The 25235-nt window shown below is 41.3% G+C and overlaps 1 protein-coding gene across 2 annotated transcripts in view; it reads left to right on the top strand.

The window, feature by feature from the left end:
* Positions 1–2049: 2049 nt before the first annotated feature.
* The window catches only part of LOC102528718 (neuronal acetylcholine receptor subunit alpha-7), a 107209-nt gene continuing 84023 nt past the window's right edge, over positions 2050–25235 (top strand). For both annotated transcript variants that reach the window (XM_072950651.1, XM_072950650.1), the window contains exons 1-2: positions 2050–2171; positions 2440–2579. In XM_072950651.1, the coding sequence (XP_072806752.1) occupies positions 2126–2171; positions 2440–2579 (186 nt within the window). In that variant the 5' untranslated portion in view covers positions 2050–2125. The remainder of the gene's footprint in view (positions 2172–2439; positions 2580–25235) is intronic.

Here is a 25235-nt window from a genome sequence, read left to right as displayed (position 1 = left end):
CATCGCATGACCAATTTCAAGACGATTGTCAGAGTTGATTGTGCTGTTTCATCTTTCCTCCTATATACCCCTGAAACTCCTCTTTAATAGCTCTTGCCTCTGATCAGCAAGGGGGAGTTGGTTCTTTGGGACATGAGTCCACCTTCTCCTTAGGAATTGCTGGCTTCCTCAATAAAGCTAAATATCCTTTACCCAACACTTGTTTCTCAGTATTGGATTCTTGTGCAATGAGCACCAAACCTGAGTAGGGTAACATTTATGCTTTCAGGAACGTGATCCTTATGACCACACTCCACATATACAAAAATCCCTTGTCCCCTCAGGGCTCATATCTGTCTAGGATGGAAGGTAGGGCTTTTAGGCATTTTTCAGGACATGTGTAGGAGTGTGAGTGCTGTATTTACATGATCAGTGGAGGTGGTGTGTCAGTGAGAATCTTGTAACTGATGCTTCTTATGTCTCTTCTATTTTGTTGTTGGGTTTTATTTTTATTTCCCTTTTTGCCAGCAGCCAACACCATGTAGCTCATTCCTTCACTACATGCCAGCTCTGTGTGTATCCAGACTGCCGCAGATGGCGTGGAACTCAGGAGCCAGATGAAGCTAAAAGCACGCCTGTCTGCTTACCAGGAATCCCTGCCCTGGTGTCCCAGTCTCCTGATGAACACCTCCTTTGAGGCAAGCCCAGGTAAACTGTCACCTCTTCTATAAATCCTTCCCCAGAAAGAATGAATCCATCCTTCTTCTGGGGTCTTATGAAAGCCATCAGAACCTGTACTGATTATTGGTTTTCACATGCATCAGTTAACGGGTGTGAATTTACTACAAGACACTTCATTGGAAGGTTGGCATATTTCTTTGTTTTTCCAAATTGAACAACTGGTTTAGTCGCCCATCCCTGCTGCCTGGGTAAATTCAAGGGCTGTCACATTTTGGTGAGCCTTTCCCTAGTTTTTGGTGCCATCCAAGAATCCCGTGCCTTAAGTGGCTCAGAAACGTGGGCACTGCCTCTGCTGATCCACAGTGACCCAGCTCCAGGTGTAGCTCAGATTCTCTGGGGCCTGAGAAGGGTGAGCAGCAGAGTCCCTTCTAGTGGGCGCAGGGAACCCCTCTGCACTCAGCTTTCTGCATCATGCGCGCTGTGAGCAAATGGGCAGAGCTTTCTCACCACTCTTGAAAGACCTCCCCAGCACCCTCTCCCCTGTCCTCTTTCGGAACCACGCCCCCTCTTCAACATCCCAGACATGACTAAGCTCCTGACCCCGTTGACCGGTGTCTGGTGTTTAGACTGTCTTTTTGGGAAAGGGTTGGGAGTTAACTTTTCAACCTTTTGAATCTCCTTAAAACAGAACAAGTCATAAAGAGGATACACACTGGGAGTCCTGTCATACACTTTTGCAGCGCCTCCTCTCTGTAAGATGCCTCCCTGGCCGACTTGGCTTCTCTTGGCACTTCCAGGACCTAGCTGAGAATCAGGCTGGTGTTTGCCCAGCAAATGGTTGCTCAAAGAACATCCACCTCTGGCGGGAGGTAGGAGGGGCTTGCCTCAGGTCTGTCTGCTCTCCTTGGAGCGAACCTGTGGAAGCCTGCTTTACCCCGCCGCAGGGCGTAGGGGAGAGATGGCCATAGAGAACCGGACCCAGAATGGTCCCGGCGCTCTCCCAGCGGCCCAACGCCGCTTCTGTCTGCCAGCGGGAGAGCGGAGTGGCAACAAAGGACAGAAAGGACCAGCAGAGCCTGGCGGTGGATAGCCTCCGGCACGCAAGGACCACTCGGTGGAGACGGAGGCGGGGACGGGGCGCACGTCCCCTGGCGCGCGCGGGCCGCAGTTACCCGGGCTGCAGTTACCCAGGCGGCCGCCGAGCAGCCCCGGGCCGGGAGGGAGGGAGTAGGGACAGGGAGGAGGTGGCATGGGAGAGGGGGAGGGGTGGGGCGCGGGGTTGGGCGGCGGGAGCGGGGCTCATCACGTGAAGAGGAGCGCGGGGGCGGGCCGGGCGGGGGCGCGCGCTCAGCTCTTTTAAGGCGCGCGAGCCGAGCCGGGAGAGGCGGCTCCGCGGCCGCAGGCGCAGGCCGGGGCCGGTAGCGGAGTAGAGAGCGCGCTTGCTCGCGGCAGCCCGGGACCCAACATGCGTGGCTCCGTGTGTCTGGCGCTGGTCGCGTCGCTCCTGCACGGTAAAGCCGCCGGAGGTCCTCGCCCTCCACTCCTCGTCCGTGGGATTCCGGGCACATCCTGGGAGGCTCCGGGCGCCCCGCGCCGGGTCCAGGTTTGGGGGTTCAAGCCCACGACGGGCAGCGAGGGGCGCTGCCGGGGGCGGCCGGGGGCGGCGAGCCCCGCGTGTCTGGGCTGCGCAGTTTGGGCGGCGGGGTCGTGGGCAGGGCGCGTGGGAGGCACCCCCGCTGGCCGCCTTTGAGCAGCCCCCCGGGCTCTCTTCTCCTTAAGTGTCCCTGCAAGGAGAGTTCCAGAGGAAGCTCTACAAGGATCTGGTGAAGAACTACAATCCTTTGGAGAGGCCCGTGGCCAACGACTCGCAACCGCTCACCGTTTACTTCTCCCTGAGCCTCCTGCAGATCATGGACGTGGTGAGTCCCGGCCCGGCTCCGGGTCGCCCTCTCCTCTCCAAGGGGTCGTGGAAGCGTCGGGCGGAGGGGCGGAATGACTTAGCCAGGACACTCTCGCTGGTCCTGGGCCGGGCGGTCCCTCGCTCTCACCCCAATGCTCGCCGCCGCGTGCCTCGGTTTCCCCACCTGCCAGTGAAGGAACCTGGCACACCCCGGCCACCTGTGTGTGGGTGCTTCAGACGCGCCTTTCCATCAGCTTAGAAACTCAGGGAGAAAGTATCTGTCCCGAGCCGGGAATCCTCAAGAACAGGTCCGAATGGTCACATATTAGTACCCCTTATGGTATAAGTATTGGCATACAGTCCGACAAACTGGTGTCAGTTTAGGCATTTCTAGACTTTTCTGCTGCCGGTGGTATGTAACTTCTCTGGGGAGGAGCCTGGCCTCTGCTTTGTCGCTGGTTCATCTGTCCAGGCAGAGGGCCAGCTGTGAGCCTGTAGACCACCCTTCTCAGTTCCAGTTACGGGTATCTTTTGCCTTCCTGATAAGGGTGGTGCAGGTCGTCTTGCTCCAAGGATGAGCCAGGATCCACAGCCAGGATACACTTGTCTGCTCCTTGAGGCAGCCGCTTCCAGCCTCGTGGGCTTCTTGCAGACTTATTTGTGCTCACTTCAGTTAGCACATCTGTGTGATATCTCTGCAAGTTTGTTCTTTCACTCTTTGAAACTACTTTGGGTATTTAAGTTTCATTGGCATATCCTTCGTACAATACAAGTCTTTTACAAAAGTGTGTTAAGTTCTTGTAAATGAGTTTCAGTGTCTAGCCTGAACAAGGCTTTGGACTCAGCTCTGGAGCAGGGTACAGGGATAATGATGTTCCAGGGGAGGAAGAATGCGGTAGGAAAGAGATGTGAGGATAACCACAACAGGTAGAAAGTGCTAAGAGCCCCCAGAGATATTCACAAGAAAGATGTAAGACAGGTCATATTTCCTGGTCCTGCAATAGAGAGGACCCACTCTACTACTGCTGCCCCGTTGCATCACAAACCTAGTTAAAACTTCCATGATGAATGGCTTCCTCTCTCACACTATGCCTGTGTTAAATGTGTGCATCTTTCTGTAGATAGACCAATGCTTCAGAATATTCCTTGTGTGTGTGTGGTGAAGTGGACAGGTTATCACAGTGCTGTCCCGTGGGTTACAAGGCCAGAAACTGCTGTTTGCAGAGCTCAGACTGCAGGAAAGGGGAAAGGATGGAAATTTGGGGTTAGGGGAAAGGAGCCCTGGTGTTGAGCTGAGCCAGGGCAGAGGAATGGAGGTGCAGGGGCTTTGGAGGGGCACAGGCTCGGTGGCATTTGGTGGGGGGGGGGCAAGCGCTTTTATGGAGCACTTTTGCTGTTACTTCAGGGAGCTCAGGATTTGTATTTGGGAGCCTTGGTAGGTTCTGGCTTTGTTTGTTTTGAATGGTTGGTCTTAGGTAATTTTTTTTAGCAACTTTATTGTGGTATAATTTCTGTAAAGTAAACTACATATATTTCAGATGTACAATTTGATGAATTGTACCTATGAAACCACCACCTCAATCAAGATGCCTAACATTTCTGTCACTCCTCATGAAGTGCAAATTTCAAACTCCCAATTTATCCCTTCCCACCCCCTTTCCCCATGGTAACCATGAGTTTGTTTTCTGTTTGTGAGTCTGTTTCTGTTTTGTAAATAAGTTCATTTGTATCTTTTTTTTTAAAATTCCACATATGAGTGATACCACATGGTATTTTATTTCTCTTTCTAACTGACTTGACTTTGTATGATGATCTCCAGGTCCATCCATGTTGCTGCAAATGGCATTATTTTATTCTTTTTCTTGACTGAATAGTAATCCATTGTTAGGTAAGTTTCTTAAACATCCCAAGTCTGTACTTTCCTGTTAAGAAACTGGACATGTTAGCATTTCATTGGTCATTGTGAAGACCCAGAGAATGTGGAGGCAACTTTGAGGAACCACAAAGTTAGACACATGATTAAGACTATGATCATTTTCATCAAAACAAAACACCCTCCCACAACCCCACCCCTGCCTTGTGCTGGCTGGATGGGGTGTGGAGGTGCAGTGGCGTATCAGCCAGGGAGCAGAAGCAGTAACCAAGTGGAGCAGGACTCCCAGGACTGTGGCAGTTTCTCTTGGAGAGAAGACCACTCACTACAAAGCTGCAGATTTCTTCCTTGGTACCTCTGCCTCTTTAAGAGACCCTTGAGGAATCAGGTGACATGAGGGATTTTTGGCTTTTATGAAAAATTTAAGCATAAGCTTAAATAGTTTCATGATGTGATGATTAAGAAGGGAAAAAATAAGAAACATTTTGTCATTTGTCAAGTTAGAAAATTTTTAAATAACAAAAGTATAAGCACAGTGTGTCTCTAATACATTCTAGTATTAGGGAAGCCCTTGTGAAGACGGCTGTCAACAGTCAGAAGTCATGGTGGGGTGGGTGGGGAGAAAGCCTGGGTCTCACCTTGGTCGAGGCTCTAGCCATGAATACGTTGAACTTCCCAACCAGGCAATGCTTTGAGCTCATGGAGTGGCCTCGAGCAAATTACTTTACCTTTCTAAGCCTTGTTTCCTCAGGTGTAAAATGAGAACAATAATACCCACTTCACAGGGTTTTGAGAGGGTTAAATAAGAGAAAGTGCTTGACACGCAGCGGTGATTCACCAAAGGTTTGCTTGATCTTCATCATGTAGCCACGCAACTCAAAGGTCCGGACGTCAGTGCCCAGGAAGGAATGGTCACTTGCCCGAGGTTGCTCGTTGGTTAGAGGCAACACTGTGAGGAAAACCTACATCTGTCTTGCAAGTCCTTTGCATCTGCTGCCTCCTTTAGAATCTGTAACTTCTTTTGCAGAGCAAAGTCAGCTTCATTTATTTAAACTGGCTGAGGGCAACTGATTGAATGTGACTGTCCTTCTATTCTGGGCAAAGAGGAGGTCTCTATATCAGAAATAATGAAATATGCAAACATTTGTATTCCAGCCCGACGTGACTCTGGTGCTGAAGCAAAGCCAGGGCTTTCCAGAGGACTTTCAGAACCCTGGACAGAGACACGGTGACTCATTAGGGATCCACGTGGCAAAGTCTTAACTGTTCGTGTCAGGTTCTCCTTACAAATTCAGTTCTGGGGGTCCTGTGCTCACCCTGACTGGGCTGTTCTAGAGGCCGTTTTTCTCCCCAGATCTTGTTCTTGTTCCCTTTCTGCCAGCAGAGATTTCCTGGCTGGGGTAATAGGGAGATAACATATGATTCTACATTTCTTGTTTTCATGGAAGGTCATTTACCTGTTTATCACCTTATTCCACACATACTTACTGAACCCTTCTTGTGGACTTTCTTAGATTCTGGGAATTTATACCTGGTTAAGGAATTATTTCTACTTCTGGAATTCACAGTGTATCTAGGGAGACTGACATGTAAATCTCAGATTACCTCATGTGTAATTGACCACTAATGTCTGTCCAGAGTGGTGCAGATACACACAGGAGGACATATTTCCCTCCAACAAGAGTGGCTAGGAATTAGATTTCTAAAGGTGAGTAGGACTTTGCCAGTTGGAGAAAACCAGAAAGGCTTAACAGGTAAGGCGAGCAGCGTGAGGAAAGACTGAGAGAAAGGTGAGGACAGCACACCTTCAACAAGGTGTGTTTACAGAACACTGGCTCCTGGTTGATCTTGGCTGCGTATTTTGCTGCTGAACTCTTCAGAAAATTCAGTGTGCCTATATTTATTGAGAATTTCTCAAACAGGGATATCATATTGACCAAACTACTCACTTTTCCTTACATACACTTTTGAAAGCATTAGATTCTAGAAACGCACCTTGCAGGGTGAAGGACTGGGTTGTCTTCTGGTGGGAGAGCTGAGGGGCGTTCAGACCATAGACAGGAGAAGGGTAGAGTGTGAGATGTGTTGTGTGGTTCTGCAGGGCATCTACCAGGACATGAGGCAGTGGAGGCATTGTGCCAGAGGTTTTGTGAAGCTGCAAGACCAGCTTGCCATGGCATATTTTCCTAGAAATGGGAACAGTCCAAATCATGATATTTATGTTAAATCCAACAAATATAAATTATAGATTAGAATGAAAAAAATGTGCATACACTTTAAAGACAGAGTGTGTGCTTTCAGAGGACTAGTTTTACCTGCTGTGACCTGCGTTAGCTATCCACCAGGCCCCCTTGGTGAGGCATGGGGTGGGGAGTGGGAAGGGGTGGTGTAATTTTAATTGGATAAAAATGTTGCTAGATCTCTGTTTAGATGGAGGATGCAGAGGGCAGTGTGTGTGTGGGACCGATTAGAGAGAAGAGGAACTGTAGGCAAGGGATGAAGAGGTCGGAGCTAGAATGGTCACTGTGAGGATGTGGAGCAGTGGGCAGACTCTGAGACATTTTGGGCATATTGTCTATTGTATATAACCATGTACGTGAACTTAATGTAGGTACATAGATAAATTTGTTAAAGGAAACTACCTAAATTATTCCTAAATGCACACTTTGACTTACGGTGATTATTAATTTACTTTGTGGGCTTGTAGCTGGGGTGGTAATGAGATGAGGCATAAGAAATCATTTTGAAGTGATGCAAATGTGAGGTTCTAAACTACCAACAGTGTCTATAATATTTCTCCTTTATGTCTGCCATCGGGTCATTCACCTGAACATGTACATCTAAAGGCCATTCCATGTGTTGCTTTACATAAAATAAATGTGTACAGTTATGAAAGCGTGTCTGGAAGGCAAGGTATTTAAAATGAATAATATGAATCAGCACATGATTATTCAGAAATGTATAGCACATAATTATGCATGGATGATTTTTGCTGTTATATAGATTTTGGATTGTAGATTCAACTTTCTAGCAGCTTTAGTCACAAGACAGTAGAACCTGGTGGTCATGCATTTAGGGTTTGGTACCGCAAAGGGTAGGCATGGGTGTGGAGCTCAGCACTTAAGCCCATGTGTGTTATTTGAAATCCCTTGGGGGATTTAAGATGCTACAACTCTAATTTAATATAACCAAATAGGTGCTGTAAAAATGATACATCTTGAATACAGTCTGTGAAGAAAATCCATGGTACCATTATGTAATTATCCTAATGATGTTTTTTTTCCCTTTTTAAAAAATTGGAGTATAGTCTATTTAAAGTATTGTGTCAGTTTCTGATGTACAGCTCAGTGATTCAGTCATACATATACATATATAGGTTCCTTTTCATATTCTTTTTCATTACAGTTTACTACAAGATATTAAATACAGTTCCTTGTGCTGTACAGTAGGACCTTGTTGTTTTTCTGTTTTATGTATAGTAGTTTGTATCTGCTGATCCTGAACTCCCAGTTTATCCTTTTCCACCTCTTCTGCTGCTGGTAACCATGAGCTTGTTTTCTATGTCTGTGAGTCTGTTTCTGTTTTGTAAATAAGTTCATTTGTGTCTTTTCTTTTTTTTTAAGATTCCACATATGAGTGATATCATATGGTATTTTCTTTCTCTTTCTGACTTACTTCACTTAGTATGATGATCTCCAGGTCCATCCATGTTGCTGCAAATGGCATTATTTTATTCTTTTTTATGGCTGAGTAGTATTCCATTATATATATATATATATATATATATATATGTATGTATATATACACACACACACACACACACATACATATACATACACATACACATACATGAACACACACACACATATAAACTCACACACACCACAACTACTTTATCCAGTCATCTGTCAATGGACATTTAGTTTACTTCCATGTCTTAGCTATTATAAGTAGTGCTGCTGTGAACATTGGGGTGCATGTGTCTTTTTGAATTATAGTTTTTTCCAGGTATATGCCCAGGAGTGGGGTTGCTGGATCATATGGTAAATCTATTTTTAGTTTTTTAAGGAATCTCCATGCTGTTTTCCATAATGACTGCACCAGACTACACTAATAATGTTTTTATAAGTGATATTTCTTATAACCACAAATGTAATATGTATTCTTTGCAAGAAATCAAATTAAACATAAGAAGGACTGCGGGGGAATAAAATTACCCAAATCACCATTACACAAGGCATTTGGTGCAGTTTAGGCTATCTTTTCTTATGTTTATAAGATATATAGAGAAATATTGAAAATTAAAATGTCATGAAATTCTTATGGCACCTTTAACAATATTAGTACACATTACTTTTAAAGTGACACAAATAGGCCAAGTAGTAAACTAATACGAATTTTAGAATAAAATTATGTATTCAATATCTTATAATATCCTATAAAGAAAAAGAATATGAAAACAAATATGTACATATATGTATGACTGAAACATTATGCTGCACACCAGAAATTGACATTGTAACTGACTATATTTCAATTAAAAAATAAATAAAATAAAATTGTGTTCTTTCCTTACTATTCCATAATGCTCACCATCACTCCATATTCAATCCCTATATTCTTATTTTTTTTTAATGGAAGTATAGCCAGTTACAGTGTTTCAGCTTCTGGTGTATAGCATAATGTCTTATTCTTATTTTTATATTAGAAGTTGTTTAGAAAATACTTGTTGAAATGATTCACAATGTTACTTTTTAAGTTACAAAATGATTCTTGATGTTACTTCTAAGCCTCATTGCTTTTTTATTTTGTCCCAGACATTGTGTGTGAAAAATTGCAGAGTTAATTTGAAGATCTCCAGGACACACCCTCACTCCAATTCCATGGTTGCTCCTGACAAGCCAGATGTAGGTACCAGCAAGCACAAATCACCTTAATTCAGTTAGTAGTTGCAAAGATGAGGACCTGGTCTTCCATTCCTGTGAGGGCTGGTTTATTTCTGAATTTTGCAGATCCATTCTAGGGTGTGAATATGGAGAACTTACCAGGATCTTCCCTCTGTTCTGTGGACCCTGGGCTCCCACTTGTCCTGCTAACTCTCGAGTCTGTCAAGATCTGCTTCAACTTTTGGCCTCTTAGGTATTGCTATAGAATCATGGTTTCTGATGGTTCTGGAAAAGTGGCCCCAGATCTTTTCATTCTGCTAAGCTTCTCTCCCTTTCGTGGGTCTTGGTCCTGCTGCCCCTCATTGCCCTCATAGTTCTTTGGTGCCTTCACGCACAGGATTGTTGCATTTTTCCAATTGTTCTCTCCGGAGGGTTGATGAGAACCACCTAGTTCATCATGGCTGGCAGCAGGAGTGAAATTCTAAATTAAGACTTGTTTACTCTACAATGCATCTCTCATAATTGATCCAGATTTATTATGGTATCCGTCTTAAACCTCTTTATGGCTCTGGGACATAAGGTACACAATTCTTTTAGCTTTATAGACTGAGGATTATGGGCACTTTTATGAAGGAAGCTTGCTTGTAAATGCTGCTTTTCAAGTCTACCACTGAAGTGGCTCCCAAAGGCTCGGTTCTTTCAGAGCTCCTGATTCATCCCTGACTTGCTGTTAAAGGAAGAGAAATAATCTTGTCATGGAGGGATGCCAGTGAAAATGTCTCCTCCTCTATGGATTCATCGAGATTAGGTAGTGTTTTATTCCTCGGAGAAGAAGAAAGTAATTTGGACTTTCTAACTCCTATGTTCTTTATTTCAGTGATTTCTTTGTTCATTTTCAACATCAGCTATCAATGGTTTTCACAGAAAGAGCCCTCTAAATAAAAACCAAAACCATTAAAAAAAAAAAGTTTGCATTTGTGTATTTTTGTGTGTAAGCACACATACACCCAGACCTGTAGCACACATACACGCAGACCTGTTACTCTTATCTCTCTTTGCTGATTTTTTTTTGTTATCACAAGATGAGACATCACATAATATGCTTATTAAGTTTCCAAGAGTAAAAGCTAGAGGTTACAGTAAAGGACTTGGAGTCACAACTCTCAGAAAGCCAAATGATCGAAACTAACTTGAAATTGAGTAAAGAATTGTTTAAAATCCTGCTTTATGGGTTAAAAGTCGCTGCCAGGGAGCTGGCTGTGGGAGCTGGACATGGGGCTGACTCCAGGCTCAGAGTCAGGTGGTAGAAAAAGGAGCTGACCTGTCCCTAGGGCAGGAGCCAGTGGACAAAGTGGGGGACGTTGTGGTTATCATGGTTAATGAGTGGCACCTGTGAGATGATTCCCAGAGTGGGAAATTTACTGTGGGATCACTGAGGGCAAATCATCAGCAAAGATTCCTGTCTTGGGGTAAAAGAGGTGGTGTTGAGCAAGAAACAGCTTCTCTCTCTCGCTCTCTCTCTCTCTTTGGTGAAGCGAAAGCAGATGCTCAGGTAAAGCTCCAGGTGTTTTGAAACTTCAGAATTGTACAATTTTTTTTGATCTAATGTATCTGTTTTAAGAAGCTCACACATACAGTGTATCATATTGGGGGGCTTGGATTCAGCAAATTTAGCTAAGACTGCCCACTGATTGATTAAGCTCAAACTAATAACATTTACAGTGAAAATCACTGGTCTGGAAACATTTCTTCCATCACTGTTTTCTATTAAGATGTTTTACTGACATTTGAAGTAACCTCTTTAATACGCTAGCTAGCTCTTAGAGAGACATGTTTCATTTTGAAAGTCATACTTTAATTATGTGTCGAAGTTTGAATTGTAGTGTTACATATATCCACAGTGCGGCGCAGTATCAAAACCAACTCAGTTTTACAATATCAAAGCCAACTCAGTGGGTTATCACAGGGAACCCACGTGGGTCATCACCACCCAACATAGCTCTTCCTCTCTTTCTTCCCACTGGAAAACTGTTAGCCTGATGTCAAGCGCCAGGATTTAGTTTTGCCCTGCTCCAGAACTTTACATAAGTGGAATCACACAGGTCCACAGTGTATGTTGTCTTATTTTCTTTTGCTCACTTTTATTTTTATGAGAGTCACCCCAGCTGTTGCCTGTTGCTGCAGATTATTCATTTTTATTGTGTGACTGTAACATGATTTGTCCTTCTCTTAATGGAGATCGAAGTTGTTTCCTGCTTTTGTCTATTATGAAGACCACTGCCATGAGTATTCTTACTCATGTTTTTTTTTTAATTGACATATATTCGATTTACAAATGTGTTAGTTTCTGGTGTACAGCATAGTGATTCAGCTATACATACACATATATATTCTTTTGGTTTCTTTTCCATTATAGATTATTATGAGATATTGAATACTTTTCCCCTGTGCTATATAGTAGGTCTTGGTTGTTTATCTGTTTTGTACATAGTAGTCTATAAATGTTAATCCCAAATCCCTAATTTATCCCTCCCCTCCTTCCCCCTTTGGCAACCATAAGTTTGCTTTCTCTGTGAGTCTATTCTTGTTTTGTAAATAGTTCATTTGTATCATTTGTTTTAGGTTCCACAAAACAGTGATATTATATGGCATTTGTTTTTCTCTGTCTGAATTACTTCACTAAGTATGATAATCTCTAGGTCCATCCATGTTGCTGCAAATGGCATTATTTCATTCTTTTTTATGGCTGAGTAGTATTCCATTTTGTGTATATATTTATATGTATATATCACAACTTCTTTATCCATTCATCTGTCTATGGACATTTAGGTTGCTTCCATGTCTTGGCTGTTGTAAATAGTGCTGCTATGAACATTGGGGTGTGTGTGTTTTGACACACATGTGTTTGTATTTCTGTCTGTCATGTGTGTAGATACACACATGGGGACTTGCCAGGCCAGAGGATGGCATGTTGCTAACTTTTACAGATGAAGCCAAACACTTTTCAAAATGACTGTAGCAATTAACACTCTCATCAGAAGTATCTGAAAAATTCTTGTTGTTCTGCATACTCACTGACACTTTATATTTTAGTCTTTTAAATTTACCATTCCAGTGGGTGGGGAGTGATACTTTCTTGTGACTTTAATTAGCAGTTTCCTGATTACAAATAAAGTACAGGACATATCCATTTCTTAATTTTCCACTTGGTATTGGTGTCTTCTTTTGTGAGTGTTTATTCATGTCTCTTGCCTATTTTTAATCTTGCTTTTTGTGTGTGTGTGCTTTTTTTTTTTTTCCCTTATTGGGATTTGTGTAAGTTTTTCTATATTGTGGACATAAGCCCTGACTTAGATGTTTTTGCAAATATTTTCTAAGACTCTCTGGTTTGTCTTTTAATGTCCTTTCTTTCTCTCGTTTGTAAACTTTTAATTGAAGTAGAATATGCTTACAGATAAACAGTATCTTTTGATTAATGGAAATTCTTAATGGGCTTAATTTTATAATTCCTTTCTTCTGTGTTTACTGCTTATTTTGTTATATTTAAGAAGCCTTTCCCTTCTTCAAGCTCATGAAGATATTTTCCTATACATTTGCTTTTAGAGGCTTTTTGCTGTTGTTGTTTTACCTTTCACATGGAAATTGATGATTATTTTGTTTTTCAAGGATAATTAAAGGATTCTTAGTGTAATGATTGCATGGTTGGTGAACTTTATCGCATGTAGACGTTGTATTATCCACTACGTCTGCCCCCAAATGGACGTTTCAGTTATTTAGTATGTCTATAATATGGAAAAAATGTAGAAGCTAGGGCATTTTTTAATATTTAAAAATGTCAACAAGACACACAACATTTACAGAGCCAACAGTAAAGGGTTTACAAAAAGCCTGACCCTGCTCCACGTTTCTCATTGCTGTTCATCTCTCAAAACCTTCTGCAACCTCTGTTTCTAGTTATGACTCCTATTTTATGTTACTTTTTTACTTTTTAATTCTTTTTTTGGTGGGGGAGGTGGATGACTACTTAGGTTATTAATTTATTTATTTATATGGAGGCACTTGGATTGAACCCAGGACCTCAAGTATGCTAAGCACAGGCTCTATCCCTCTGCCCTCCCCCATGTGACTCCTATTTTAATACTCTGTTTATATTTCTATTCCTTGATGATCAGCTCTACCCATTTCTATGACTTGGCTTATTCACAGCTTGCCCCAACCCCTCTCACACCTCTGTTCTCACTTCTTCCACTGGTCACTTTTGTATCTTCAAAAGGGTGAAACCAGTAAAGGGGGTCAACAGGTGTAGTGATGGAAATTAAACTTTGGATGGTGAGCACGCTGAGGTACGTACAGGAGTGGAAATACAATGTCGTACACATGAAACTTATATGTTGTAAACCAATGATACCTCAATGAAAAATCAGAATAATCTTTACTGTATCTATGAACTAACTTGCTGGAAAAAAAAAAGACAGTCTTAAAATTTGTAACTTTTGTTACCTGTAGTTCAGTTTCCAGTCTCTGTAATCACCCCTGTTCTGCTCCTACTTCTCTTTATGTCCTTCCATCTCAACTTTGGTAACATTGACATTTTGTTCTGCAGCCATATTTAATTTCTCTATCCTTTCTTTAATTGAAGTGTAGCTGATTTACAATCTTGTGTTAGTTTCAGGTGTACAGCAAAGTGGTTCAGTTATACACATACACACATATAATATATATTCTTTTTCAGATTCTTTCCCATTATAAGTTATTACAAGTTACTGAATATAGTTTCCTGTGCTATGCAGTAGGGCCTTGCTGTTTATCTATTTTATATATAGTAGTGTGCATCTGCTAATCCTAAACTCCTAGTTTATCCTCCTCTTTCCCCTTTGGTAACCATGAGTTTGTTTTTTATGTCTGTGAGTCTGTTTCTGTTTTGTAAATAAGTTCATTTGTATCATTTTTTTTTAGATTCCACATATAAGTGATGTCATGTGGTATTTTTATCTCTCTGTCTGACTTACTTTAATTAATATGATACCTTTTGGTCCATTCATGTTGTTGCAAATGACATTATTTCATTTTTATAGCTGAGTAGTATTCCATTGTGTATATATACTGCAACTTCTTTATCCATTCATCGGTCTATGGGCATTTAGGTTGTTTCCATGTCTTGGCTGTTGTAAATAGTGCTGCTATGAACATTGGGTGCACTTTTTGAGTTAAAGTTTTCTCCAGATACATGCCCAGGAGTGGGATTGCTGAATGATATGGTAAGTCTATTTTTAGTTTTTTAATGAACCTCCATGCTGTTCTCCATAGTGGCTGCACCAAATTATATTCCCACCAACAGTGTAAGAGGATTCCTTTTTCTCCACACTGTCTCCAGCATTTGTTATTTATAATTTTGATGTTAGCTTGATTATACTTAAAACAAAAAAGGCACCATCAGGATTTGGTGACTGTGTTAGCAGTGTTCTCTGCAAAGCCACTTTTTGGAGCCCACATTTCCTTCTCTGTGGGTCTGGTGCTGTGGGTTCCATGCTGTTCAGTGGGGTTGAGTGTCCATGTCACCTGGGCCTGGTGTCAAGCTCAAATGCTCTCCTTTTTTTATCTTCTTCACTACGCCTTATCCTACCTTCCTTTCTCTAAGTCCTCAGTCACTCTGTCTGTCCCCTGGGTCCTCCTCTGTTCTCTGTTCTCCTCCACTTGCCCTTCATTGTCCAAGGGTGCCAGTTGGAGGGTTGTCCTTTCCTTCTTCATTTTTGTAGTTCCTTTATTTTAAACCAAATGACATTATTTCTTCTAGGGTTACTCCCCATTCCCCTGCTTCTTCTAATTTTACTTTTTTGTCTTTCTATTTATTTTTTCTGTTTGTTTGCCAAGACTTCCTAAAATGCCTTCTGAGTCTTAAAAAATGCTCTTTGTATTTTTTAATTAGGGAACAGGAACATTGGTGGAAGTGCTGTCGTAGAGGACAGCGTTTATTTTTAATAAGATAGCTTGCTTAACCCAATATTTTTAAATTATTAAAATTGCAATATGTAATGAACATAAACATGTTAATGAGATAGTTTATACTTTTAGGGGAGGGTAGAGCTAAGTCTTGGGAATCCATGTGTGTTAGGCTCTTAGTTAGCACTGCTCGGGCATCAGGGACTCCAGCCACATTTTGCAGTGGCCACCATGTTGTACGTTACAGCCCTAACCAGTCAGATCCATTTGTTTGAGTGTTGACCCCGTGGAGTGAGGAGAAACCCAGGATGCTGGTTATTCTCAGAAGGGAGTTGACAAAGCTTTCTGTGCATTCACCTGGGACAGCTCTACTCGGTCCTTACTCTCTCTTGCCCTCCTCCAGACTCAGGGCTCTTCTGAGCTCTGTGGGCTTCTACACAGCAGACCTGCTCCCTCCACCCTGAAATCTGCCACCGATATTTAGCACATGACTTCCTCTGTCTGCTTTTACAGTCACCAAGCTTCCGTATGTGTGTGTGCTCTCTGCTTGTCAGAAATATCTTGTCTTTTTTGGCCCTGTTCCTTTTTTTTCTTTTTTTCAGTTTAGCTATTTTTTCTTTAAGTATAGTTGATTTACAATGTTGTATTAGTTTCTGGTGTACAGCATAGTGATTCAGTTATATATATATAATTCCCTGTGCTACACTTTAGAACCTCGTTGTTAATCTCTTTTATATATATTAGTTTGTATCTGTCGTTCTGTTTGTTTTGGGGTGTTTATACTGTTTCCCTCCTGTATGTTAATTTCGGTGGTCTTGGAGGGGAAGGGGACACAGATGGGTATAAGCTGGCATCTTGAACTAGAAACTTATAGGATACTCTTATCAGCAACTAAGCCAATGGTCAAAATATGTTATTTTGTAGTTTCTATCCATTATGTGATTTACAAATCCATGTTGATACTTCCACAGTATCATTTTAATATTTAATGGGTCCCTTTAAACTTACTGAGCAGTGAACACTTGGGCAGAGTTGTGCCTGCCACTTTCTTAAGTTAATGCAGTTCCTAAGAAGGGTGTGTGAGCCTGTCCTTGAGATGGTCTTTAGTGACCTACTGAGTATATGCCTACGAGGTATTATCTAAATAATATCGTTTCCTATTCTGTGTTTGCACCTTTGACTTAAGAATGAGAGAATAAACATTTTCACATATTTCTTATGTTTATGATTTATTTAAATGTAAATGAATGTTTTCTTTTAATGTAGCCCCTGTAGAAGGTGATGCAGTTACACTAGTAAAGCTATTAAAATATCAATACTTTTGGACTCTTGTTATTTGAAAATTTTTGGTAGAGATACTCTTATTTTCAGATGAGTTTCTTTACTAAGACTGGCAGGAGTAGCTCAAAGCAGGGTCTCATGATGAATGTTGGTGGCTCACAAATGAGATGGAGATGGATTTTCTGTTTTTCTTTTGGCTGCTTATAATATGACCCTGGAGAAGAATAAAAATGCCCCAAATTGTCCTAAGCAACTTAAAACAGTTCTATACCATTTTCAAAGAGCCTTAATGAGGTAAGGCACTTTTTGGTATGTTAGCTTAAGAAATCTTGACTTTATATTTATATCTTATGTAGTAAATGAAACATTTTATGGGTTTTAAAAATCAGTTGGAGGAGGGTGGGTACAGCTCCATGGTAGAGCACGCGGTTAACATGTGAGAGGTCCTGGGTTCAATCTCCAGTACCTCCATTAAAAAAAATTAATTGATCAAAAGTTTTAAAACACTTAAGAACAAAACCTTTTAAAAAATTTTTATTGATTTTTAATCATTTTACAATGTTGTGTCAAATTCCAGTGTAGAGCACAATTTTTCAGTTATACATGAACATATATATATATTCATTGTCACATTTTTTTCTCTGTGAGCTACTATAAGATCTTGTGTATATTTCCCTGTGCTATACAGTATAATCTTGTTTATCTATTCTACAATTTTGAAATCCCGTCTGTCCCGTCCCACCCTCTGCCCCCTTGGCAACCACAAGTTTGTATTCTATGTCTATGAATCTATTTCTGCTTTGTATTTATGCTTTGTTTTTTTGTTTTTGTTTTTTAGATTCCACACATGAGCGATCTCATATGGTATTTTTCTTTCTCTTTCTGGCTTACTTCACTTAGAATGACATTCTCCAGGAGCACCCATGTTGCTGTAAATGGCGTTATGTTGTCGGTTTTTATGGCTGAATAGTATTCCATTGTATAAATATACCACTTCTTCTTTATCCAGTCATCCATTGATGGACATTTAGGCTGTTTCCATGTCTTGGCTATTGTAAATAGTGCTGCTATGAACATTGGGGTGCAGGTGTCATCCTGAAGTAGGGTTCCTTCTGGATAAAAGCTCAGGAGCAGGATTCCTGGGTCATATGGTAAGTATATTCCTAGTCTTTTGAGGAATCTCCATACTGAAGAACAAAACATTTTAAAAACTTCTTTACAAGCTTTTTTTTTTAAAAAACCAAAAACATTACTTTTGGATTTTTTTATTAAATGTTTTAGTTACTCAACAAATGGTGACTGAATCACTTAGGATGATGTTTTGTATTTGCCTGAAATATCTGTAGATTGATGACCAACAAAATTACTCGATGAAAACTAAAGAATAACAGGTATTGATAAAAATAGACAGAGCCCATAGAATCCTGGTACTTGGGGACATACACATGCTGCTGGCTGGTCTTCAGGGGCACATCCTATGGACAGTTGGCTGTCAGGAGATACTTTTCTTATTTTTAAGTTAGGTAAATCGCATGCAGTGTAGATATTTAAGCAGGAGAATCTCTGGGAATCTGGCTTTGAGGCATCCCTGTCCTTTGTGTTAGTGGTCCTGTGGTTATAGCTCCAGAGGCAACGGCAACTGCAGGAAAGGCTTTTCTCTCAAAGTCCTTACTCCAGGGAGGGGGTCTATATTGACACATGGTCTCAGAGATGAGAGGCATTGAAGGCAGCTTTGGGTACCTGGAATTGGACCAGGGGGCGGCCCCCAGCTGCAGGGCATCCCCCCTCACCTCCTCTCCCTTGGAGGGAGGGCAGCATGTCAGTTGGTCCCCTCCTTCCTCTTGTTCCATGTGTGGAGCATTTCGTGTGATGGCCGTGGCCCAGGATGATCCTCTGTCAATAACCATTGAGCGTGAATGAAACCAACACTGTACAGATGGCACCTGCATTGTTCAGGACAGGGAAAATTACAGGCAGTGGATTAAATTAAAAACTGAAAGGGAATATTCATGACAGGAAATGTGTTTCCTTCCTGGAGGTGGTTTGCATCCACGGAGCAGCAGGTCATTGACATCTCATCACAAACCAGCTTTCCACTGGCTCCCCGCATTTTGCTTTTTCAGATATCACTTAAAAATTACACAGAATTAAAGAGAAGTGCTTTTAAAGTGCTTGAAACTTCATCTCAGATAGAGGCAATGAACAGAATGATGGGCTACATGGTGTAGCTTGGTCTGGATTGGAAAGGTTGCACCTGTTTCAGAAATGATATGCTTCTGGAGGAAAATGGGTCTTCTTCTGGGTTTGCCATCACGTCCGCAGGAGACCTGGAAAGGGCTGTGGGTGTGGACCTGGGCTGAGCATGGTTCAGGGCCTGTCTCCCTTGTCGATAGGTAGCTTTTTAGGTGTACATCAATGTCTGTTATTGAAAAGAGCCCTCAAGTGGCATCATCTAAGATGTGCATAACTTTAAAGTTTTCAGACACTTTCATACACCTGCTTTTTGCTGCTTCTTTGATCACATGAACTAGGTGTTATATTATCATGGCCATTCTTGTCTAGGCAGGGAAGATTTGGGGACTTGATTCCAGGCTTTCCTCATATTTTTTGTTTGGCGGTATTTTGCTTGTTTGCTTTTCAATTTTTAAATATATTATGCAGTGTCCAAGATACTTGAATAGATGACCAATGCGATTTAATTATTATTTTGAATTATTTGCGGGCTTTGGATATTTGATGTGTCTTTTTTTTTAATGGAGATCCTGGGGATTGAACCCAGGACTTTGTGCATGCTAAGCACATGCTCTACCACTGAACTATACCTTCCTTCCCCTCCTCTTTTAAAAGCAGTTTAAAGATTTAAAAAAAATTATTTTTTCATTTTGGGTTTTTTTTTGAAGGGGAAGTAATTAGTGTTTTTTTTTTTATTTATTTACTTTGATGGTGGTACTGCGGATTGAACCCAGGACCTCCTGCATGCTAAGCATGTGCTCTACCACTGAGCTGGTACCTTCCTCCCACACATATCTTATTTCATTCAAGTTATCGTTTCTGATGCTCAGATTATCAGGTTGATTCCTGTGTCCCTTTGGTATGGTCCCCTTGATCTTTGATAGATGCTCTGTTTTCCAGAAGAAAATAAAACGATGTCCCAAGTCTGTCCTGTACCTCCCACTCCAGGCCTGAATCTGCTTTATCAAGAAATCCTTCAGTGGGAACTGCCTTTGGAAACCGCTGATTGACAGTAGGCATTGTAATAAGTTCTGACTTGACTCTAGTAGTTATCTCAGAAAGAGATAACTGAGCAGATGGGAAAGTAAAAATATAAAGAAATCATCTTTTTAAAGAAGCTTGTTGAGGTCAAGGAAGACCTGAAAACTTAGATGTAAAAGACACACTGAGTATTTCAATTTCAGTGTACTAAGGATAAGAAAAAAAATCTTAAATTCACCTACAACAGAGGAAAATCATTTGCCATAGAATAATTACCAAAATGACATCTGTGGTCTTATTAGGAAATTCGGATTTGAGAAGAGAGTGGGTTATAATGTCATAGCTCAGATGAGAAACTGATTACTTTATTTTGTTTTATTTTATTTTATTTATTGTAGTATAGTCAGTTTATAATGTGTCAATTTCTGGTGAGCAGCATCATGTTTCAGTCATACATATACTTATATATATTCATTTTAATACTCTTTTTCATGAGATACTGTAAGGTACTGCGTATAGTTCCCTGTGCCATACAGAAGAAATCTGGTTTTCATCTATTTTATATTTAGTAGTTAATATTAGGAATTCTCGAACTCCTGATTTATCCCTTCCCACCCCCTCTCTCCCCTGATGACCACAGGTTTGTTTACTGTCTGTGAGTCTGAGAAACTATTATCTCCCAAATCTCCTCAAAGTCAAGTAGAAAAACAAAGTTTTCAAATATGCAAGGATCCAGAATTTACCACCCGCAGATTATCTGAAAGAATTGCTAGGTAATGTATTCCAGATACGCAAAAAGAAAAACAGACCTTAAGCAAAGTAAGTGGGGTGTAAGAAGAACTAGTCAGAGATCATAGGAAATTTCCATCAAGCCTAATTAACCATCAAACAACAACCCTCCCTGAAATGTTAATAGCAATCATTAGCCCAAATATGTGTATTTCTCTCTCTCTGTGTGTGTGTGTGTGTATATAAATATATATATATATATATATATATATAAAAATATGTGTTTTCAAAAATTTTACAAAACTTCTATAAGAGTGGAATGAGGTTATAAAAGTTTCAGGTCTTGAAATCAAAGCTAAGAAACTTGAACGCTCCAGTAATATTTAGAAACAGTTTTAAGAAACACAACAGAATACTGGGGGAAACAGCAGCACAGGACGATGACGGAAGCAAGCCCCATTCTCTCATTCATAATCACTGTCATGAACGGGGTACATGTGCCTATTTAAAAACAGCAATCCAGATTCAGTTTTAAAAGTCCTAGCCATGTGCCACTTTTCAAGAGAAGACTTATAAGAACTTAAATTGACTATACTTCAATAAAAATTGTTTTTAAGTAAAATTTGAGCTAGAGTTTACATGGCATTAAAAAAAAAGGGGGACTCAGAAAGGCAAAAATAGACAAACAGATAAACAGATGGGGAATAGCTCCAGCAGGTGGATGTTAACAATGGACACAGCGCTGTACTTTACCCCAATAGGGGCTCATGGTGATGCTTAATTCTGTGTGTCCACTTGACTGGGCTGGGAGATGCCCAGAAAGCTGGTAGAACACCAATTCTGGGTGTACCTGTTAGGGAGTTTCTGGAAAAGATGAGCATTTGAACTGGTAGACTGAGTAAAGAAGATTTCCTTTACTCTTGCTGGTGGGCCGTGTCAGTTCACCGAGGGCCTGAGTAGAACAAAAAGGCAGAGGAAGGGTGAGTTTGCTCCCTCTGCTTGAGCTGGGACATCCGTCTTCTCCTGCCCTCGGACATCAGAGCTGTTGGTTCTTGGGCCTTCCAGGTTCACAGTCCTGGGGGGACTCCCACTGTTGGCCTCTGGGCTCAGGCTGAACTACACCACCAGCTTTCCTGACTTTCCAGCTGGCGGATGGCAGACTGTAGACCTTTGCGGCTTCTGCAACTGTGTGAGCGAATTCTTATGGTAAACTTCTTCTTCTTTATGTATTTATATACATCCACTTGGTTCTGTTTCTCTGGAGAACCCTGACTTACGCACTCATCACGGAAAGCCACCTGCAGCTGGCCTGGGAGGAAGGGTGGCTTCACGGAGCTGAGAATGTATTGAATGAGGCATCAGAGCCCAGTGGAAGGATGGAGCACACATGTCAGGAGGTGATGGGCAGTGCTGGGCGTCCTGAGGGATGCTGTGGAACTCTGACTCTGGATGCTCAGCACGGATCGTGAGATCAGAGGGGTGACGGCTGTGGACAACACTGACACCCGGCTCTGCTATAAGCATGTGATCAAATCCATCCTTGCTGAAGCCCTGCAGAAGGCACTGTTATTCACCCATATTCTGTTGTTTGCACACCAGAGTTGGTGCAGTTCATGGTGCTGTCGTAGTGGAGTCACTGGGCACTGAGAAACCGCAGATGGCAGCAGACTGTCATGAGCTCACCTGACCGCCATCTGGATTGTGCGGCAGGTAGACTGAGTTACCTCCATCCTTCACCCCATTCTTCACCCATCCCAGACCAGAAGCCAGGTGATGGGCAGGAGAGGAAGAAGGGATATGGTCCAGGCACTTTCCCTGCATGTGGGGAGCAGCCTGAGATGGTTCAGAGCTGAGTTCAAATGGTACTTTTTTTTATATGAAGGTACTGGGGATTGAACCCTGGACCTTGTACATACTAAGCACATTCTATACCACTGAGCTACACCCATCCCTCAAATGACACTTTCTGTAGAGAGATTTTCCAGTCCCCTACAATCAGAGTTAATCTTTTTCACTCCTGTCATATCTAAACACTTTGCTTATTACAAGTTGCTACTAGGAAGATTGAGAAAGAGACACAAGACTTGGGATCATAAAAGACTGAGGTCCAACCGTCCACAGTTGTGTGAGCTCAAGGACACCATCACACTTCTCGAATCCTGTCCCTTAAACTATGATGTAGTGCTTCCTGTGACAACGTCACGGTGCTATTTGAGTGGTGGTACTTTCTAAAAATCTGCATTCTTGTGAGTGTCATTCTTGCACAGAGGTTAAACACTGACGTAGTTCTGTAAGGTTTATTTATGTCTCTGCCTCTGTTTACATTTCCCGGAAACAACTGATTCCAGCTCTTATCTGTGTCTTTGAGATCTTCCTCTGTATCTCTAAATAAAGTGCTTATAGTAAAAGTAAATAAAATGCTGATGGCTTTTTAATGGTTAATAACTTCCTGATACTGAAGCTGAGGATTTTGTTCTCCATTCGCCACACCACCACCAGATAAATAACACACTTTCTATTTTCTTGCCACATTCTCCCCATGAAATTACATCATCTTTTTTGGTTAAATTAATATGCCGTGTGTATATTAAAATAGTTAGGAAGTTCCTATTCATAGGAGCCAAGTAGCGGGCTATATTTATTTTCTAGAATAACTTTTTCTTCTTCCTCAGAATTAATACTATGATCTTTTCCCAGTTGTTGACTTTTTTCATGTAACAATCCTTGTTTTGTCCCCAAGCTTTTCAGCAGAAGTGTAGGTTGCTCTCCTTCTGTTCAGACACACGTGGTTTTGTATCGTCCACGTTTTTAGAATCATACCTTTTGAGGCATTTTGTCTTTCTGCTTGTAACTAAATTGGCTGATCCCTGGGTCTGCTGCTCAGCTGTTGAACTGGCATTTTCTTTCCCTCTTGAATTCTGTCAGCAAACCTCTGACACCAATTGGGTGTCCTGCAACTCAGTTCTGACCTTAACTGCTCTGTGTTAGCATCAGACCCTATGAGATCAAGAGCACGATTCCCAGCAAGACACTCTTGCTTCAGACGCCAGCCAAGTGGGGTCTTCAGTCTGTCTGCCCATCTGTCTGTCTGCACTTCTGTCTAGTTGTCTGGCTGACTGCAAATTTGAGGCTTTCCCAAACCCCAGGCAACTCACACAACTTATAAAAATTCTATACTTACAATTATAATTTTTATAAAGGGTACAAATGAGCAGTGAGATGAAGAGGCATGTAGGGCAAGGTCAAGGAGGGTCCACGCACGGGAGCCTGGGATGTGCAGCCTCCTGGTATATGGCTGTATTCTGCAGCCAGGAAGCTCTCCCAAGCTTTGCTGTCTAGAGTTTTTATTGAAATTCCATTTTGTAGACATGACTGATTATTAGATTATTGGCCACATTATTGAACTCCCTCCCCTTCCTGGAGGCTGAGCTGGAAGTTCCACCTCTCTGATCTCACTGAGGGTTTTTCTGATGACCACCACCCATCCTGGAGCTTGTCAGGGTAATCCCTACCATGAGTTACTTTATTAGTATAATGGAGACCTTTTTATCAGTAAATTCCAAGCATTTTTGAAGCTTCCTGTCATGTCAGGAATCTGGGACAAAGAAAAAATATATTCTTCTATTTTTTATTTTTTAACTGAAGTGTAGTTGGTTTACAATATTGTGTTAATTTCTGGTGTACAGCACAGTGATTCAGTCACTCATACACATACATATATATATTCCTTTTCATGTTCTTTTTCATTATAGGCTATTACAAGGTACTGAACGTAGTTCCCTGTGCTGTACAGTGGGACCTTGCTGTTTATCTGTTTTATATATAGTAGTTAGTATTTGCAAATCTCAAAATTTTGTTTATCACTTTTTCCTTCCTATTTGATTTGAAAGACAACTGTGTAAAGCAGTCATTGTAAATATGTGTTGATGTGCTTGCAGTATATAAAGTTTGTACGGCATAAAGAAAGGGGAGAGGGGCAAAGTTTTGTAGCATATCAATCCAAACAGGATTGTAAGAAGTTGTTAATTGTAATCCCCAGGAAAAATAGCTCAAAAAATATGATAAATGGAATGACAAGGACATTAGAAAGTTTTTATTTAACAAATCAGAAGACAGTGAAAGAAGGATTAAGGTAGAGGGACCCACACAAGATATATTGAAAACAAATAGCCAAATGGTGGGTGTAAAGCCTACTTTTATCAGAAATTATGTTAAATTTAAATAGTTAAACATTCCAATTGAAAGAGATTGACAGAAAGAGTGAAAAAAAAAAAAAGATCTGACTGTACGTGTCTGTAAGAGACACTCTTTAGATTCCGAGGTGTAAATATGCTGTCATTTGAATTGCTTTTGTCTCATACATAAAGTATTATTTTTCTCTTGCTGTAAAGTTTTTTTTTCATTTTTTTTTAGCTTTTGGGAATTTGTGATGTGTCTTAGTAGGGATTTCTTTAGATTTATCTTGTTTGTAGCTTGGTCACTTTCTTTTTTTAAACTTTTTTTTTTTATTGAGTTCTAGTCATTTTACAATGTTGTGTCAATTTCCAGTGTAAGGCACCGTTTTTCAGTTATACATGAACATACGTATATTCATTGTCACATTTTTTTCGCTGTGAGCTTCTACAAGATGTTGTATTTATTTCCCTGTGCTATACAGTATAATCTTGTTTATCTATTCTGCATATGCCTGTCAGTATACAAATTTCGAACTCCCAGTCTGTCCCTTCCCACCCCCCCACCTTGGCAACCACAA

This window comes from Vicugna pacos, chromosome 27 (assembly GCF_048564905.1).
Source record: "Vicugna pacos chromosome 27, VicPac4, whole genome shotgun sequence".
Taxonomy (NCBI): Eukaryota; Metazoa; Chordata; class Mammalia; order Artiodactyla; family Camelidae; genus Vicugna; species Vicugna pacos.
Note: the sequence above shows the minus strand (reverse complement) of the source record. Positions and strands in the feature narration are given on the sequence as shown.